The 20,412-nt window shown below is 42.4% G+C and overlaps 1 protein-coding gene across 3 annotated transcripts in view; it reads right to left on the reverse strand.

Annotated features, from left to right (window-relative positions):
* The window catches only part of Atp13a5 (ATPase 13A5), a 133,471-nt gene that overhangs the window by 74,641 nt on the left and 38,418 nt on the right, over positions 1–20,412 (reverse strand). For 2 of the 3 annotated variants that reach the window (XM_021209412.1, XM_029544504.1), the window contains 4 exons: positions 15,848–15,982; positions 10,628–10,700; positions 9,676–9,804; positions 3,588–3,758 (listed from right to left, as the gene is read on the reverse strand). In XM_021209412.1, the coding sequence (XP_021065071.1) occupies positions 3,588–3,758; positions 9,676–9,804; positions 10,628–10,700; positions 15,848–15,982 (508 nt within the window). The remainder of the gene's footprint in view (positions 1–3,587; positions 3,759–9,675; positions 9,805–10,627; positions 10,701–15,847; positions 15,983–20,412) is intronic. The other variant, XM_021209413.1, reaches the window with a different exon arrangement.

Consider the following 20,412-nt stretch of genomic DNA (forward strand, 5'->3'; position numbering starts at 1 on the left):
CATCATCATCATGGAGGGAAGTAAGGCAGCATGCAGATGGACATAGTGCTGGAGGAGCCAAGAGTTCTACATCTTGGTCTGAAGGCAGCCAGAAGGAGACTGTTGCACACATGGTAGAATTTGAGTGCTAGGAGACCTCAAAGCCCACCCCAACAGTGACACACATCCTCCAACAAGACTACATGTACTTCAACAAGGCCACACCTGATAGTGTCACTCTTCCTTCGGGCCAAGCATATTCAAACCACCACATCCCACTCCCTGGCCCACATAGGCTTATAGCCATAAAGTAATGCGCAATGCATTTAGTCCAACTTGAAAGCTCCCAATATCTATCACAGTCTACGTGATGTTTTAAAATTCACAGTTCAAAGATTCATGCTATCTCTTAACTGTAATCACCTATAAAAATCAAAATTAAAAAAGCAGATGACATACTTCCAATATCACAGGAAATACATTACCATTCTGATACATCATGGCAAGGAAATACTGGCCAAAAAACTAGCTATGCAAACTCCAAACTCTGTATCTCCGGGTCTGATTTCTAACTCCTCTCAGCTTTGTAGACTGCAGACATGTTTTTTTTTCTCTTGGGTTGGTTCCACCCCCTATTAACAGATTTCCTCAGCAGGTATCCCACAGCTCTGGCATCTCTAACCTCTTGAGGTCTCCAAAGCAATCCAGGCTTCAGTGCTTCTGGAACACAGCTTCTGTTGTCATTATTCTTGGTGGTCATCTCACAATACTAGCACCTCCAAAATGATGGGGTCGTCTGCTGCACCAGGGCTGCACTTTCACCAATAACCTCCCATAGGCTCTCTTCATGGTGCCCAGCTTCAACTTCTTTATATGACCCCTTCATTCCTGGGCCTTCAACTTCGTGCCTTCCCCAGTGACATCTCCTAGCTTCTCACAGTGCCAAGTCTCAGCTGTGCTTCATGATCCCTTCATGTCGTCAAAACCAGTACCACCTGAATGACTCTTACACATTACCAAATCCAACTGCCATCACAAGGTACAACTTTGTTTGATTTACACAATGGGTTTCTGGGCCTCCATGTAGGGACACTCCTGCTAGACACCTGGCCTCAGCAGTTTTCTTTAGTCTCAGAGGGAAATTCCATCCTTGATTCTAAAGCCAGAACCAAGTGGCCAAAGCTGACAAGTTCTGGTGCTTTGGGGGGCTGGAACATGTCCTCTTGTCCAATTACATCTTCACCAGATTTCTGCCTTAAATGTTTTCCTTCACTACCTAAACTTGGCTGTTATAGAACTGACTCTGAAGACTCACGTAAAACTCAGAGATCTGCATGTCTCTGTCTCCTGAGTGCTCGGATCAAAGGCATGTACCACCATGTCTGGATTTACACTTTCCTTTACGTGGAACTTGCTCTATACCAGGTTGGGCTCAAACTCAGAGATCTGCTTTCCTCTGTCTTCTGTGGTTAAAAGCATGTGCCACCATGCCTGTACCTAAGCTTTTCTTAATTTCTTTTCACAAGATCTTTATAAGTTCTGGATTGTAATTCATTCCAGATACAGTCAAGTTGACAACTAAGAAGGCCCATCACAATCCATCTCTTGTCAATTTAACACTTAATGATATCTCCTTATATCTGAGTAAAATATTAACCATGTCATAATAATGCCTAACATAACTATCCCTTGTTCAACTGCAACACACAAACAATAAGCTTAGCTGGGTGGGATCTTGCCCCAGGTCACCACTCCCTTAATTCTACTTAATATCCTTAAACACATGATTTAGCTCTTCATTCCACTTCCTGGTGCCCTTTTAATCCTCAAACCATACATTTTTGTACTATTCCTTTCTAAACTAGCAAGCTTGATCAAGACACTCTTCATAAGAGTGACCCACACCATAGAGTCTATGCTAGGCATTTTTAGATTTCCTTTGTTAATGTAATTAATCTAAATCTCTTCTCCTTAGCCTCAGGTAAACTCTTCAGACAAAGGCAAAAAGCAGCCACATTCTTTACCCAAACATCACAAGAATTAACTCTAGGCAACATACTAAAAACTCTTCTCCTCTAAGACAGCCCCCCCACACACACACACAAGTCTTCCATAATCCTACTAGGATATTAAGCCCCACTTAAAGCATTCTACTGCTTTCCAAATCCAAAGTCCCCAAATTCCCACTCCTCCAAGAAAAAACATGGTTATACCTATTACAATACTACAGTCCCTGGTACCAACTTCTGTCTTAGGTTTTCATTGCTGTGAAGATATACCATGACCTAGGCAACTTTTATAAATGCAAACATTTAATTGGGGCCGGCTTACAGTTTCTGGTATTTAGCCCATTATTATCAAGGTGGTTAGCAAGGCAACGTGCAGGCAGACACAGTGCTAGAGGAGCTGAGTGTTCCGCATCTTGATCTGAAGGCAGATAGGAGGAGGCTGTTCCATGCTGCACAGAAAGAACTTGAGCACTAGGAGACCTCAAAGCCCACCCTCAGAGTGACACACTTCCTCCAAGAAGGCCACACCTCCTAATAGTGCCACTTCCCTTGGGCAAAGCATTCAAACACATGAATATATGGAGGCTAAACCTATTCTAACCATCACGCTTGCTTTATAGGACTTTAAACATTAGCTTATGTTAGACATCTGGCTGAGGGGTGCTCTAAAGTCCACTGACTTGTTTTAACATAGAAACCATTTTATTTTAAAATATTAAAACAGTAATTGTCTTTCATAACTGAATTCACTAAACTAAAACACTAAAGCATAGTATCAGAAAGCAAGGTGTGTTTTTTTTTTTTGTCTATGGATTTGTGTAGCAGCACAAATACACACAGCCTAGACTGTATGGTGTTATATGAAAAATGAAAATGAATGTAATTATAAAAACATTCTGAGCATAGTATGAATGTACTACTGCAAACTGGGCTAAGAAAATGTGTCTGTGGTGACAGACTGAGTAACACTTTAGAGAGAGATTAAAGCAAAAACTGAAAGGAAACAGTCAAAAGCGTGTTTCTGGTATGATAGTGTAGATGGGAAATGAAGAAGCCGGCATAAATGACAACCATGACAGTGAAGGCAAGGGAGCATGACTCAGCAGGTGATGGCAGAGGCCTTGACATTGAATGTCTCTTTGCTCTGGGACAAAGAGACGTGGGCTGGATAGAGGTGCTGTTCACAGAGAGGCAGTGCCACACGATGAGTTCATGTCTAGACCCCTGGCCCTAAAGTGTCTGCAGAGCGGCCAGGGGTGGTATTCAGCCGGTAACCTTTGGAGATGAAAAAAAAAAAAAAAAGATCTTTCCTGGTTGTTGTGGCTGATGTTGCAAGGAAACATTGAGGGAAAAAGAGAAGCTTCCAGCCACAAGCCTTTAGGGACATCCGAAACATCTCTGCATGTCACTCATTTCATAAGGGTTTAACAATGAGTGTCCAATTTTAAGTGATGGCAACTTAGATTCACTTACATTAGGAAAGAGTATGGCTGCTAGTCCCAGAACATGGCAAACTCCAAAACCCTAAACAAAGTTGCCCACCTCCAGTTCTCTCCACCTCCAGCACAGCTTACGTTTACAAAAGTTGGATCCACTCACCGGTCTGCAGAACAACGGCTCTAACGGGTCCCTGACCAGATGGCTTGACCTGAATAACTTCTGTTCCACAGAAGAGTACGTGTTTCCGGTAGTCCTCCAAACTGTGCGATTTCCAGGGCATGGTGTTCTCCGTTTGGGGCAATGGTGTCTTTGTAACAGGTATACTTTCTCCTAAAGAAGGTTGCATTTTATTGATTCTGTATAAACTCGGGTAGTTATTCAGAATAGGCGAGGGGCCAGTTTCAAGAAACTATAGAACCCAGCATCCATCCCACGAGTCGAATGACTGGACAGGGATGCCTGTGGCTCATAGAATGATTCTAGCTGAAGTATTTGCTTAAACTCTGCTTATCACTCCTACATGTGCAATATGTGCTGTGTTGTCATAACTAAATGAGCAGTTAGATTATCACCTAACCATGTTCTATCATCTAGCTCTGTTTCAGAGGCTGCAAACATGTACTTGCTTATTTTGATTTGCCTTTCACTTGATCCTTTATCTATACACATATTCCTGTTTATTACAAAAAATACCTTAAAGTGCTTATTCTAACCAGAAAGTGCTAGGTACTGGAAATATGATAATTCAGAGACAAAGTTCTGCCCTCAATCACAGCTCTTGTACACATTTTCCTAGTGACTCTTAACAAAGCCACTATTCCATGTGTCCTAGTTAGTGTTTCAATTGCTATGACAAAATACCATGACCAAAAAGCAAGTTGAGAAGGAAAATGTTTATTTGGCTTATACTTTCATGTTGTAGTCCATCACTGAAGGAAGTCAGGACAGGAACTGAAGCAGAGCAGGAAAAGAGAGGCAAGAGTTGATACAGAGGCCATGGAGGGGTGTTACTTACTGACTTGGTCTTTATACCTTGTTCAGCCTGAGCTCTTAAATATTTATTTATTATTTTATATATAAGAGTACACTGTAGCTCTCTGCAGACACACCAGAAGAAGACATCAGATCCCATTACAGATGGTTGTGAGACAACATGTGGTTGCTGGGAATTGAACCTCTGGAAGAGCAGTCAGTGCTCTTAACTACTGAGTCATCTCTCCAGCCTTCAGCATGCTTTCTTATAGAACACAGGACCACCAGTCCAGGGATGGCCCCACCCACAATGGGCTGGACCTTCCCACATCAATCACAAATTAAGACAATGACCTACAGGCTCGCCTTTAAGCCAAAATTATGGAAACATTTTCTTAATAGGAGATTCCTCCTCCCTGTTGACTTTAGCGTGGGTCAAGTCGATGTAAATCTATAGAGGACACCGTTATCCCATGTTCTAGGAAAGATGTTTCTTCCCCTTGTCATTACAAAACAAACTCCAGACTCTGTTGCTAGATTCCCCAAACCCACGAGAGTTCCAATGGCCTCCCAGGCTAATCCCTTTATAAGCTTCAGTTGAGCAAGCCCCTTACCAACCCCTCGGTCAACCCCTCGGTGCTTTCTGGTCTTGGCTGCTGCAATCTCTGTCCCCTTCTCAAGGAAGGTTGATATTATGTAAGACAAAATATTGAAGGCCTAAAGAAAGCAAGATAGAAGTTCAAAAGGAAATATTTCACAGACCTAAATTAATTAATTAATATCATCCATAATGCTTCCTAGTTCCCAGGTTTAACACATCCTAGAACAAAGTTAAAAATCCACCAGTCTTTTGTTGTGTCCAATTAGCAAAATAATATGCCATCTTTCTAATTTAGAAATAGCATTAGGTTGATTATAGTTACATTTCTTTATTATGTCTCTAGGTAATAACTGAGGGCAAGAACATTGCAATATAGATATTTTTATACTCCTCGCTTTACTCTATGACATATAATCGGTCCAAATATGCATTCTCTGCTAAATGTATGTCTGAGCTAAATAAAAGCAAATACTTAGTTTATTCTATTACTGTTCTTTCAAAGCCAGTTTCCTAGCATGGATTATGTTTACAAAGAAAGGTTTAAGAAACTATAACATTGTTTATTGCAGCCCTAAATATTCTTCAGTAAATTCCTTAAGCTAAGAACTGTCCTTACTCCATTTTCTTTAAAATAGTCATGATGTTCATCCACTGTGTAGATTTACCAATTGCATCCTAAATGACTCTCTAGAAGAGATAGAACATTTTGGCAAGCCTCCAAATAATTTTGCCACGTTATCTTTGAAACCAGCCCCTATAATAGGTCGATACTTACAAATTACTTCTTGACAAAACAAATTAATCCAGAATATGGCTTTGGTTAATATGACAAGAATACCTAGTTTCCTTTTATATACCCTGGTGACATTGGAGTCAGAGAAGTGCTGATTAGATAAAGTCACGTCAAGATACTGTTCAGGCGGATAAATTTACACAGAATTAACATTATTCATATATTCTTTAAAAATCACAGCAGGGGACTTTCTGGAGAGTCTAGAAAGAGATAGATTCACCTGAAAAAAAACTTAGTGAGAGAGGAGGTGGGAGTATGTGTCAGGAGGAAGTAATTTGATTGTACACTCTCTAATACAGAGTGGGTGCCAGGGACCTTGAGACCTCAGAATCTGTCAAATAGAGATTCTCCCATGTCCCCACGGAGCTGGATGCCACTTCATACTGACAGTGCTTGAAATGCCATGTTCTTGTTTATTGCATCGCTGGGACCAATTGACAGAAAATGACCTGCCAGAGAAGCACAGTTTTCCTGTGTCTGGCTGATCCCAACACAGTGCCTGGCACGCGACAGGCATTTCAGAATGTGTACCAAGTAAACAGCTAAACAAGTAAGAGAAAGGGGGAATGAGAAGAAGAGAGGAAAAATGAAAGAAAGGAGAGAGACACATTAGTTCGGATCTACCTGTCGTTTACAAGGTTGGGTGGCAGAATATCAGTTCTGAAAGACTGCGGAGGAAAAATCCTGTGCACCCATCTCATATCTCTGCATCCACGTGGAGTTCTAATCAATCAGTTCTCTCATGAGTACAGGGAGGAGGAAGAACGTCACCATCTCTCCCATGAGCATCCCTAAGAGAAGGAAAGGGCCCTGGCTAGAAGCATAGATCCTGGGAAGCGATGCCTGGGCTTGGGCTTGGGTGCCTTCCTTATGAAGCAGTTGTTCACAGTATGTGTCGTTTATGACTTTGGTGTATTCCATGAGCTCCAGAAACCTTCTTGGCCTCTCTCGCTGTTGTGTCCCCAGTAGATTTTTTCTGCTAATAAACGGGTGAAATCAGGGCATAAGCAGCCCGACAGATGCACCCAGACCTCAGGGGCACTGCTCCGCTTCTGTGTGTGTCTTGCCAAATTATTTCTCCTCTCTTGGCCTCATATCCACCCACCTCGAAAGGACTGCAGAGTAAACGGAGCAGTGTGCAAAATGTCACTATAAAGCAGCGCACGCACACTAGAACTAAGAAAACGGTAAACATTCGTGGATTCTGCCCCTCTATCACGTGGCCCTTTGTGTTTCGCCTCCCTACCTCTAGGGGGAAGCAAGGTCCTTGAAGGAGGCCATTGCTTCAGAAAAGGAGGCACAAAAGACAGAGAAGTTGGAAATTGACCTCTGAATAATCATTTGTAATTATGGATTCTATGGACTTCTGGACAGTTAACAAACAAATAAACAAATAAAGCCTTTTCTTCTGCATGTCATCTCTGTCCTGCATTTCTGTACAAATTATCAGTCCTGAAAAAGGGGGAAGAGGACCCAAAGGAGACTTATATACCACATGTCCCTAAGAAAAAGGACCTGCATCTTATTAGGCTATGAGAACACTCAACAATGCCATGGAAATTAGGTGACAGGCCCCAGACAGCCTCAGAGACAAGGGGGAGACTACAACTACAAGAAGACTTGGGTCTACCCTACCCCATCCTGATGTCCTGTAGGGCTTGAAGGCTGAAGGGAGACAAGAGTCACTGATGACTTCACTGAGTTGCATCCCAACAAACACCAAAAGGAATTAGAAAGTAAGTCAGCTTCCCACATAGCAGTGACATTGGAAGAGACAATTCTGCCAGCGAGCGAGTACTGGGGGAAGGGGCAGCTGCACAGAGTGAAGGGTGACAAGGCCAAAATGGTGACAGCAGCTTTCATTAGACTCATCTTCAGCACTCAAGTGACACTTTGTGTTTGGGAGCAAAGCCACCACAAGTTCGGACTCTACTGCCGATCACTGAGCCTCCCTGATCTATGTTCAGCTCTTCGTTTCTAAGTCAGTATTTTACCAGCTCCTTGCCTAAGTTGTTTGATGCTTGACGATGAAGTGAGATATGAATGCTGTTTAGGAAATATGTTACTATAGAGATACTAGGAGTGTTTACATACTGATCTTACATAAACAAAATGGTTATGTCTGCAAAGAGTTTGCGAATGACTAGTAGATGCATCTGAGTTACATCTGTTAACTTTACCCTAACACGGACCATATTTCAGCCAGGAATCTGACTCTAATACGGTGGTTCTTTCTGGGTCCTTTTCACAGTATGTGGGCTAGTGGGGTTCACCTCCATTATGAAATAAAATGTTTTAGTGCATGCTGGGATTTATGTGCTTTTGAAGAAACTAATAAGAAACAAAAAGTTATTTTCATATATATTTCTGTTTCACTGGGTCTGACTCTAAAATGGATCATTTACTTTATTTTTTGCACTCAGGATATGTGGATGTTGCTGCTAGTAAATAAGAAAGGCCCATTGACATCCAAGGACATTTTTACATCACTTTTAATTCGCTGGAACAAATCCTGTATATCATGAAAGGGAAGAGGCAGATGTGAGGCCCAAGCCTTCCTGCCTCCCCTTCCTCTGATGTCCCCGTGTCATGCTCTCTGTTGCCCAGTGAGAGAAGCAGAGTACCAGCACACTCAAGCTGTGGAGACACATGGGGCAGAAGCCAGCCAATGGCTTTTATAGCTTGAGGTTTACTCATTGCATCTTACAGCAACACTCCGTGTACAAGCCCTCATCACCACCATCACTAGGCAGGTAGATGTCAACACATTAAAGGAGACAGTTTGCAATTATACCAAACATATTTAGGCTTAGTACATTTTTTTTTGAGACAGGGTTTCTCTGTATAGCCCTGGCTGTCCTGGAACTCACTCTGTAGACCAGGCTCGCATCAAATTCAGAAATCTGCCTGCCTCTGCCTCCCAAGCTCTGGGATTAAAGGCGTGCGCCACCACCGCCCATCAGTACATTTTGTCTTAATGTTGCAATTTAAATGTAAGATGGACTTGTGTGGAAGAATTTAGGAGCAGACACTCAGGTCAGGTTTGTGTGCATTTCTTTCTTCATGTCTTTGTACCGTGTGGAAAGAGGAAAGTTTAATAATTGGTCAGCACAGAGGACAAATAGCTTTCAGGCTCATGCTTCTGAATAGCCTCTCATTCAAATGTACTGCTCTATACAGTTATTCCCTTAACTAAAGGGCGACTGTATAAATAACACCTTCCTGGTCATACAATTGCAAGAAAACTTTAAAAGCTATAGGTGAACAGGGGAGCCACCTGAACTGCCATGTGAGATCAACAGCAGGTGTAAATGCCGAAGAACAGAACAGCACACTGACATCTGTGCTAAGGCTCTCTGGAACTTTCCAGTGTGTAGTTCCCACCTCTAGACCACACAGCTAGGCAGATGTGTCCTCACTTCTGTCGGAGACCTGATGGTTTTTTTTTTTTTTTTCAGGCTGTGCTGTCTTTGCATACAGATGGAATCAGACTGAGATTTATGAAGATCCTGGATTTTCACCTGTTCACCTGGCCAAGCTTTCTTCTGCTCACTCCTTCGTGCCACCATTCAGCAAGAAATCCCATGGAATAGTAAATGTTTCTTCTGCTTTATTTCTTTCTTTCTTTCTTTCTTTCTTTCTTTCTTTCTTTCTTTCTTTCTTTCTTTCTTTCTTTCTTTCTTCCTTTTCTTAAACCTATTATTAACCAGTTCTGTCTGCTTGTGTGTTCTGTGTCTTTGTTTGACTAAAAAGGCAGAGTGGATCTCCCTTATCTACCTCTTTTCCTAGTGAAGGGCATGGTCCTAGCCAGATAAGGATAGTTGATCTGATTTGCTTGGCCTGCTGGGTAAGGAAGAGGATGCTGGGTGAAAACGGCCTACCTGTAAGCATTCCTTCATTCACCACACAACTCCCATCAATCAAGACAGCATCGCAGGGCAGTGAAATTTTCCCTGGAAGAATGAGAATATCTCCTGGAACCAGGAGACGGGACTCCAGCTCCTGCAGACCTACGTGACAGCAAGAAGTTCCGTGACTCTCTTGGCCTTTCCTTGTTTTCCCCCAAGAATGAAAACAACTAAGAACTCTTATCTGCTTATTTTGCAGTTGGGTAAGACCTACCCTACCTGTTCCCAAGACCAGGGCCCCTTTCCACTCAACTGAAAACTTACAAGGGAATTAGAATTAGGGAATTGTTTCCTGGGGCCTAGCTAAGGATGAGGAGCAAGTTCCTGCTTGGAATCCGATACCCAGACAGGCTCTGTGCAAAGTAAAATTTTATAGCATTTGTCAAGAGGGAGGCTCCCCCTGGCTGCTATGTGTTCTCTCTGGGCACTGGAACCCTGTGAGCACTTGAAGACTACATGGAAACTGTCCGGAGATCGTCTGCTGCTCTCGCACAAAACTGTGACCACCTCACCCTGAACAAACTCAGAGGAAATCCCAAGAGTCCAGTCAGCATTAAAAGGCTCCATTCAAGCCACAGTTCCAGATGGTAGCTTAGAATGTTTGGTGCAAGGTCTTTGGGATATAAAGTCATCAGTTTGCACATTAATGTCCAACTACATGAACTCTGTAGGAACAGAGAGAATTTGAAGCTGAACTCTAAGAAGATGATAGTGTAACCAAAGATTGGAAGAGGGTGAGACCAGCCAGACCTGGGGTGGGGAAGGTATCTGGAGTCTTAGCTTCCTTCAGTTTTATGAGTTACATGGCCTCAATTGGTCTCATTGTCTGGCTAGACCTGGGTTCAGTCTGAGAGAAGCTTTGTCTGTGATAATAGCAGTCTGTTAGGAAGCAGTGGGTCAGGAGACAGTGGAACGAGCCACCTACCTTTATCTCTTACTGTGATCGTGACCTGGACTTTGTTGTGCTCCTCCACAAGCTTGTGCAGCTTAACTGATTGCTGTCAAGAGAAAGGCAAGGCTTTACCGACAGCTAGCCCGTGTCCTGCCAACCACCCGACTGAAGCACAGTAAACCTTAAGCCTGCTGCCACACTCAAACGTCCTGGGCAAATAGATGACTCAGCTGCCAGTTGATCTTCTGTTTTTGGTCTTTGAGACAGAGTCTTGTTATGTAGCCCAGGCTGGCCTAGTACTCACTATGTAACCTAAGCTGGCTTTGAACTCAAAACCATCTGTCTTCCTCAGCCTCTAACTGCTGGGATTACAGACATGTATTCCACTACATTCAGCTTGTACTTTGGCTTTTGACACATCAACTCTCCTGCTACCCCCCTATCCTCCTGGCATGATTTTTGGAGCAATGTTCCCTGTTTATTTGATATACCTTTACATATATATATATATATATATATATATATATATATATATATATATATATATATATATATATACACACACACACACACACACAACTACAGAGTCCAGGATACAGGTCGAAGAAACCAAGGTAGAAAAGCAAACCAGAGCAAGTTATTACCTGTCTGAGTTTGCTCTGTAATGACTGTCCCCTGAGAAGAGCAGCCCCTGTAATCAGGCTGGAGTCATGCTCTACATTTGGAATCCCGGTGTTAGTATAAACGAGACAGTCAGTCTACACCCCCTTTGCTCATCCAAAAGGGGAGATGGTAGCATATGGCTTTGGAGGAGGTACTGTAAGTTTTCAGTTAATTCTTACAAAGCCCTCTGTGCAAGAGCGTGGTGCTGAGAGCACATGTGTGGTAGCAATCACTCAGGGAGGAGATGCCAGGGAAAGTAGTGTGAGACAGCAACCAGCAAGCCTCACTGAGGTAGGACTTACTGAGGTATGTTTGTAAAAGGTGGAGGAGGTGGGAGAGAGTCTGGAGAGGAAGCAGTCACTCCTAGGACAACACAGGGCCAGGAAGGCAGAGACAAGAAGGGATCCAGTCCACACACTCCCCATACCGACATGGTGAGGAGGGAGACGTGAGGACCGAACCACACCAGCAACTGTGGACCAGGTGGTCAGCTGGGAGAGGCACCTGCCCCTTTCCCGTGGGTATCAGAGAACTGATGTCTCTAAGTAGAAGCAAGTCGAAATCCTCCTGTCGCTCTTCAAATTCAGTGCAAACTAAGCCACATAGAACAGTTTTTTTTTTGTTTGTTTGTTTTGTTTTTTACCTTTTTCAGGTTAAATTACTTTGATCTATTCTTTTAGCAACTTTGGATGGTACAAATTTTGCCAGACTGATAGGCATTGTGCACAACTGTGTGACTTTGCCCAGAGAGAGCGTGATGAGTTCAATATTAATATTTATGCAGAGAAAAGAACGGTATTCGTTTTAGTGCCGTGTGCAAAACTAAACTTCCCAGTTTGAGTCAATAGCGTGGAAGAAACGAAAGGGACTGTTAGCTACATATTTATCACTGTAAGATGACTCTTTGGGTCCTGACCGTCGGAGCAGGCATTTATACCACCCACAACTGAGTGAGTCAGCCATGGTTCTGTGTTAAGGACCCTGATTTCAATCAAGGAGGTCTGACTTGCTCCAGTAGCCAGTCATGGACAGTGTGTGTGAAATGCCACCACAGAAGCTATAGTTTCTTTGGAAAATAGAATAATAACTAATTCTTGGTAACTAATTAATAACCTAGATACATCTGAAGTTACCCTCAAGATTCAAAGTGTCATTCTGCCGATTTGTTTAACCTGCTAGGGACTTATCCTAAGCCTGCAAGGTTTCACTGAGGAAATCTGTAAGATATTATAAAAGACTCAAATGATTATGTTTATAACCACTCATAATATCAAAAAGCTACTACAGACTAACCACTGTGGTAGACACTAAGGAAAAAATAGATAGGTAGGTAGATAGATAGATAGATAGATAGATACCACAAAAATCCTATCTCTAACATACATAGAAATACAGAAGCCAAAAAAGAGTGGGGTAGAAAATGCTGGAGTACTTTGCCACAATCATGCACTTACTAGGCATTGAGGGTGCTGATCAAACCTACATCCACCTGACTCCACACACAGTCAGTGCTTTCGTTCTCTTTATGCTTAAAATAGCTCCACTTCCCTTTCAGCGCTGTCTTTCCTTCTCAATGTCTTTCACTTACTTTCTGTTCGGCAAGCTCATTGAATCAATGGCATGATAACTTCAGCTGACGGGGACACTAATCAACCCATTTGGAATGGGGGAGTCTGAGCTAACAGCGCTTGACTGTAATTCTCAAACCTCATTATGCTAGGAAGCCAAATTTGTTTATCAGACTTAGCATTCTGGGGAGCCTGCCATGCTTCCATGCCTTTGCTCGGGCGACTCCCTAGAACGTTCAGCCCAGTTTGCTCCTAGCAAGCTCTTTCTAATCATTCCCATGAAACGCTGTGTAAATACGACCTCCTTCAACAAGGACCAGATCCAGGAGGAATCCAGTGCTCTGCTCCTGCCTTCACACCTGTGCTGGAGCACTGATAACTTCCATGACAGCTTCTTGTCCTTTTTTCCCTGTGAGGCAGGCAATTCCCTGGGTAGAAAGGGGGTCACACATTCCTCTTTGTGCCCAAACACTGTCACACAGTAAGCCCTCAGCAAAAGTGTATCTCATAGACCTAGAGTATTCTACATCTCCTAATAACTCAGGAATAGGCTAATGTAAGCATTCTCTTTGAGCTAATGTACTCAGAAACTAGAAGCATGGGTTTCTATGACAACCAGCCAGCCAGGAGTAGGCAAGTGCTGTGATGCTTGCCATGGTTACAAAGCTCATTGCCTGAATTTCATCAGGCCCCCTCTGGTTTCTACAGTCCCTCTTCAGTGGGACCAGGATCAGTTTTCACAGCTCATTTACATGCTGTTGTTATTCCACATCTGTTGCTGGATATCTGTGTTTGCTGTGGCTGGATTTTCTCCAGAGAAAGTGGAAGTAGGACATTAACTCATATGCCCCAAAGCCTTGCTAGGTCATGACTGAAGGCATAGCCATAGGTGAGGGTGTCTCGGGGTGCTCTCAGTACCATGGTAGCAGATGCCACTGGTGGAGCCTCGCTAGACTGCACACAAATACACTTCAAAGGTTTGTACTTCTACCTGACTTGCACTATCCTAACTTCTTGGCAAGGGACTACAGCTCAAGTGTTTCTTAGCCTCACTAAGGTAAGCTTTTTACCAAGCAGCATAGCTTGGGGTAGGGCAATCAGGCAGGTAGATTATGCTCTTAGCTTTAATTTAGAGAAGCAATGAACTCAGCCTAAAGATTTAAGTGTTCCTTCCTGTATTCCTGCTATCCACCCACCCCCCTATCAAATCTCACTGTTACGTCAAAATCCACAGGTCAGTTTGGGGAAGTGTGCTCAATGCGCTAGTGAGCAGTACTTGACTCGGGGTCGGGAAGTCCTGGTCACCATTTCTTATGTGGATATGTCAGTCAGAGGGAGGACATACCATTGCATGTGTCCCATTCTACATAGGTTGTGCCCAACGACTGGCTGTGGGAACCTATCGTGAGCTATGAAATCATAAGCAATGTTAATGGTTGAGGGCTCAGGGACAGAAGTTATTAAAGGAAGCATGCTCACTTGGTGTGGCTTTGCAAAATGCCTTACTATTTAGGTCAGCGAGGCTTTGTAAACAAATATCAGCGGCTAATGAGATTAGTGTCTGTTTTCTAATTCCTATTCTTCTTGGCTCCTTTGTAGTATTGCTAGTTAAGCTCCTGTTCTCATGTTACCCCCTATTTTGGGCAACATAATTTAGGGAATCTGTAAAGAAGAAGACACATTTTAATTCCATTTTTTTTAGATTTATTAAATTGTACATGTGCAGCTGTTTTGCCCACGTGCATACACATGCACCACTTGGGCATCTGGAGCTTCTGGAGGTCGGAAGAGGGCACCAGATAGCTCAGAACTGGAGACATAGTTGGGCGTAAGTGCTGGGAACTGTTGATCCTAGGTCCTCTACAAGATCAGCCAACACTCTCAACTACTAAGCCATCTGTCAAGCCACAAACATTTAATTTGGATAAGGAATTAGAAATTAAAAATTATCCAACTTTAAATATTGCTATGCAATGCTTCCATCCACGATTTAAAAATTGTATTTTTCAATGAAGCCCCTTAGCAGAGAGGTAAATAACTCAAAATAGCTTCAGGAAGTCCCTGAAACTGACCCCAGATTCACTAGGCCCCTCCCTGCTACAATAAGCAAAAAAAAAAAAAAAAAAAAAAAATCTGAGAGTTCCTCCTCAAAGAGAAGCTAAGCTACAAAGGAAACTCTGATCCCAGATGAGCTGCCTGGAAGAAGAAGCCAGCCGATCTGCCTGAAAGAGGTTCAGACCAACTGAGTCCCTTGGAAAGGACACTTCTCCATCCTCTTGAGCTGCCTATAGGCTGTATAGTATGTTCCAAGTTCCCAACTTTGTGAGCTGTCACCTATGCTTGGGTGACACTTGCTAATGCAGCTGTCTTTGAATAACATCTGTTCCTGTAAGTAACCCTTCACCCATATTCTGTAAGTGATCGCAGAACACACTAGTTCATCAAGATGGACTTTTGTGGTACCCATACTTTGGATTGTTGTGGGATCCCTATCTGGGTGTGGATTTGGAAAAATCAATGATCTTGTGTGTTTCTGATTAAAAGAATTATTTCAGTTGGAGAAAATTACATAGTAACATCTATTAACGTTCAAATTATACTCATCCTTGGATCTAGCAGCCTGGCTTTTGGTTGCTATGCTAAAAAAGAAAGAAAGGGAAAGTAGTGTCTTGTGTCTTGGTTAATATGTGATTTGAGCCACTGCCCCTCACCAGTCTAAAGAAAAAGACTATTATCAATCCCCGTAACATTCCTCACAGTAACTCACACACAACCTCACAGTCCTAAACACAGTCCAGTGAAGCCTCCAGTTGATGATCAATCTTTGAAAAGATGTTTAAATCTGTTTGGTATTCCTAATACCCTATCCCCAAAGTGTCCCCATAATAAGATGTGCCTGCTGCTGCCTTATGAATTGTGTGTGACACAGTTACTCTATGCTGCAGGTAGGAATTCTATAGGCTTTGCTTGGTCAGCCAGAAGTAAAGTGTAAATGGAATCTAACCACAATTTCAATTCTTACCTGTCTCAAATCATACACACTCAAGACAATGGAGATAACAGTCAAGATGATGATAGCCACAGAATACTCTATGTAACCCTGAGACAGCCACAGAGTGAGGGTAAAGGCTTGGAACACATAGAACGGATTTAAAACCTGCAGGTACAAAAAATAGCATTATGTGGTAGCAATAAGAATTATATCATTCCATTAAATTACATTAAATATCATAACATTGTTAAAAATGGAATGTCTTTCCATTTTAAACAACATAGGATGACCTCTGCTTTTTATGAATTCACTTAGAACTCAGCTAACTTGGGCAACACCAAGCGCATAGAATGTAATATGTTAGGAATAAAGTTGCTCTAAGTGCTCAGAGCCATACTCAAAAATTCCCTATTCTTACCCCCCCCCCAAATACTTCACCAGTACAAAATCTAGCAATATGCTATTTATCCATATGCTGTGAGGCAGTTTCCAGGTTAAAACCCTCCATCTTAGGGGAAAACTTCTTGAGACAGAATATGAAGGGAAAGTGGAAACATAGCATATTTTAGGACAGGATGTTTAACAAGGAAGTGAAACAGCAGGACGTTTCAGAAGGAGGTGAAACAGTCATCCTTAATGACAAGGAAGTGTCATTAAGACCAGAAGTAAACAACAAGGATAGCTTCAGGAAGTTCCTGAAACTGACTGGACTCACCAGACCTTTCCCTAGGAATTTATAAGCAAAGAAGGCTGCTAAGAGTAAATAAACTGAGTTTCTTAGAAGATACTCTGACCAAGGATCCTGGAAGAAGCTGAGATTAGCCAAACTGCTTAAAAGAAAAAAGACCAGCCAACTGTGGAACCTGGAAAAGGTTCAAACCTCCTGAGCTACTAGGAAAAGACAATTTTAACCCCCTGTAGTTCACTCCAGGTTTTTAGATTTTGTGAGCTGTCTCCCATGCTGGGGGAGGGGGGAGGGGACTACAGCTTCCTTTGAACCATTTATGCACTTATAAGTAACTACTCACACATATTACTGTGAGTAACCCCAATAAAACTCATTAGTTCACCAAATTAGACTTTGGTGGTATGAGTGGTTTGGTCTGTTATCAGTTTCCTATCTGAGGTGAGTAGATTTTCACTCATGTCTGCCCAGCAATGGGGCCACGGGACACCATAACAGAGGAAAAATGTAATTCAGCCTCATTCAAAAATCATGGGCACATCTTTCATGTTCTCACGTGCTGCAGACTTAGACTGACTCTGCTATGAAAATGAAGAGTCTTCTTTTATCTGAGCTATTTTAAAATAATACTATTTCTGTCACAGGTCACAGAAAAATCTTTTTAGAGGCAACAGAATCTGTGTGGTCCCTTCCCTTGAGCCCAGAAGGACCCTGGGCAGCAGTGTGTTTTGCAAGGATTTATCGAACATCATTGGGTGATGATGTCACTAACTCCAAAGCTGATCGACTACAGCAAACTCAGGTGTCTCCATAACACCTTCAGCTCTTTCACTCACCCTATTTCCCACTCTGATCTTCCTGGCTCCTTTGAATAAATACAGCAGAGGGCTGGAATGAAGCTCAGCTGTACAGTACCTGTTCAGACCCTGGTCCATCTTTAGTGCCAACTAACTAAATAAATAAATACAACAATCACGACCCCTAACAGCAGGAGCAGGAATGGTCTCTGACTCTGTTGCCTGCCTTCGAGACTTTTCCCCCTACTGGGATGCCTCATGCAGGGATGCTGTAGTCTTAGTGCAACTCCATATGCCAAGGCTGGTTGGAATCCATGGGAGACTTCGGCTTTTCTGAACAGAAATGGAAGACGAGTGGATGGGGGGAGGAGAAAAGACTGAGAGGGGAGGAGGAAGTTTGGATATTAATTAATTAAAAAAGCAATCACAACAGAGAGAACAAATTCCAGGAACTGGCAGAAGTCTCCACAACGTAGAGACAACAATGACGAAGAGCACACTAGGATGGAGCACGAATCCTGTTCTTGAGGAAGTATGGATAATTATCCTGTGGATGAATTAGATGAAATACTTGCTAAAACAGGGGAGCCCTTTCCAAACACTGCTTCCTTTAATCCTCTCACACACTGAATGAAATTCTACTTTGCTCCTAACAATGAACTGATATCTACTTAATAAGTTAATAAGGCTACATATTAAGGGTTCCTCAAGCCTTTGGATATTATTTATAAATTTAAAAAGCCTTTGTTTCTTGGTGTTTTTATTATTCCCATCTCGACTGCTTTACTTACAAATTATAGCTCTTGAGTTCACTTGGCATAAAATGCTCTAATTATAGATTATGTACTAATGATAACATGATTCTGAGTTTGTAGAAATACAGTGGAAAATTGCTTAAATATTTCTTCAGAAGAAACAGCAGCAGCATAATTATTTTAACCCCCTTATTCAATATCCATTCCAACTAAATGTGAAGTAATTTACTCCATCCTCCTGGTTTTTTTGGTTTTGTTTTGTTTTGTTTTGTTTGTTTGTTTGTTTATTATTTTCCTAAGGTTCTGGTTCATGTGTGCTAAAACATACCAGACTCCTTTCAAAAGGAATCACTGATACTTTGGAAAAATCTTTAGCAGTTTTCCAATGCATTTTGGTGAGAGGTTTGGGAAGCAGCCTGCCTTGCCCTAGCTGGAGAGGCTGTACACGGGTGGGGGTGGGGTGGCAGAATAAGTGTGAGGGAATGCTCAGCACCCGCTCCTGTTGGCTGGGAATGTAACATTACTCTAAAAACTAATGCTGAAATAAGAATAGCCTGGTGTGTGTGCTCCAGAAATAGAACAATGGTGGATAATATTTCATATTAGACAGATGCAGCCATTCTAAAAAGAAAAAAAAAGATCATTTTATGCATTAGAAAGGGGCTAAAAATATGCTTGGCTGGTAGGATGGCTCAGTGGGTAAAAGCACTTGTCAGTGCAAGTCTGGGGAACCCGATTCAAACCCTGAAATGCACATAAAGGTGGAAGGACAGAAGGAAGTCAAAGTTGTCCTCTGACCTACACACACACCAGCCTCAGTACATGAACCCATGTGTGCCTTCTGCGTATTTCCAGTTCATACACCATGCCTAAGTGCAGATATGTATAGTGTTGTTTTTATAAATAGGTTGGAATTACGGAGCATTGCACACACCCCAAAAGCAGCAGACTGGATCAGAGATAAAAAGAACCAGGTAGTAGCTCAGGGCTAAGGGGAGTGAGGACAAAAAATCTTGGGCAGGAAGCTGAAACTAAGGCTACAGTAAGACGCAGAGGAAGCATTAGGCTTGTAGCCCCAGTGTGAAGGCTGAAAACATAGGGAGGGTAGAGTCTATGGTATAACCAAGCCCCTCACAGAGCAGAGGACCTGGAGACTAGACACTGAGGGGAGAACACTGTTGCCTCCTATACAGGCTTGGCTCTGACCCACTGATACACTGGGGACCAGGAAGAGGCAGGCACAAAACCACCAAAGAGGAACTACAAGCACAGAGAGTAGAAGGGGGAAATTTCCTCACTTTGTTGACTTACACAAAAGAACGAATAAAAATTTCAGAGCACATGATACCTTTTTAAAAAACTAACAAGATGTCACACTCAAAAGGAGAGAAATAGTAAAAATAACTTGTAAAGGACCAAATCAATACATCTCAAAATCTTAAGGATCATATATGAAATGATGTGGCTCTGGGGTCAGACCGAATACTTTTGGCCTCTCCAGAAGTACTCACTTGTTGAAGCTCTGATCCCCAGGGTGGTGATGCTTGGAAGGGAGGATTTCAGAGATAACTAGGGTTACATGTGTCCTGATAAGCAGGGATTTGACCTCTTTCATGAAAAGAGACATGGAGAAGCTGGTGGTCCACAGGGTGGCAAGACCACTCAGCATGGTCTGAGTATTCAGCCCCTTGACTGTGGACTTCCACCCAGTCTATGGGATTGTGCTGGAGTATACTGAGCAGATTAAGATATCATACTACCACCACAATGAAAACTTAAGATGACCAACAAAACAGGATATTACAAAACAGAAATCTGACTTTCACTGAGAAGAGTATTTAAAGATAAAATAAGGGGTTACTGGTGAGATGGTTGAGTAGGTAAAGGCACTTGCTATCATCCCTAAGGACCAGGGCTTGATCCTTGAGACCAACTTGGTAGAAAGGGAGAACAGGCTCCTGTCAGTTGTCCTCTGACCTAAACACACACACACACACACACACACACACACACACACACTCCACAAACAGTGCACAAGCACAAGTACATATACAGACACACACACACAAAACTGTTCTCAAATACATAGATGATAGATAGATAGATAGATAGATAGATAGATAGATAGATAGATAGATAGAAAAATAGAAAGATAGATGTAATAAATAGAGGCAATCGAAAAGGATAGGTAAAGCAATACCTCTCCTGGGCATATACCCAGAAGATCTTCCAACTGGTAATAAGGACACATGCTCCACTGTGTTCATAGCAGCCTTATTTATAATAGCCAGAAGCTGGAAAGAACCCAGATGTCCCTCAATAGAGGAATGGATACAGAAAATGTGGTACGTTTACACA

This window comes from Mus pahari, chromosome 12 (genome assembly GCF_900095145.1).
Source record: "Mus pahari chromosome 12, PAHARI_EIJ_v1.1, whole genome shotgun sequence".
Taxonomy (NCBI): Eukaryota; Metazoa; Chordata; class Mammalia; order Rodentia; family Muridae; genus Mus; species Mus pahari.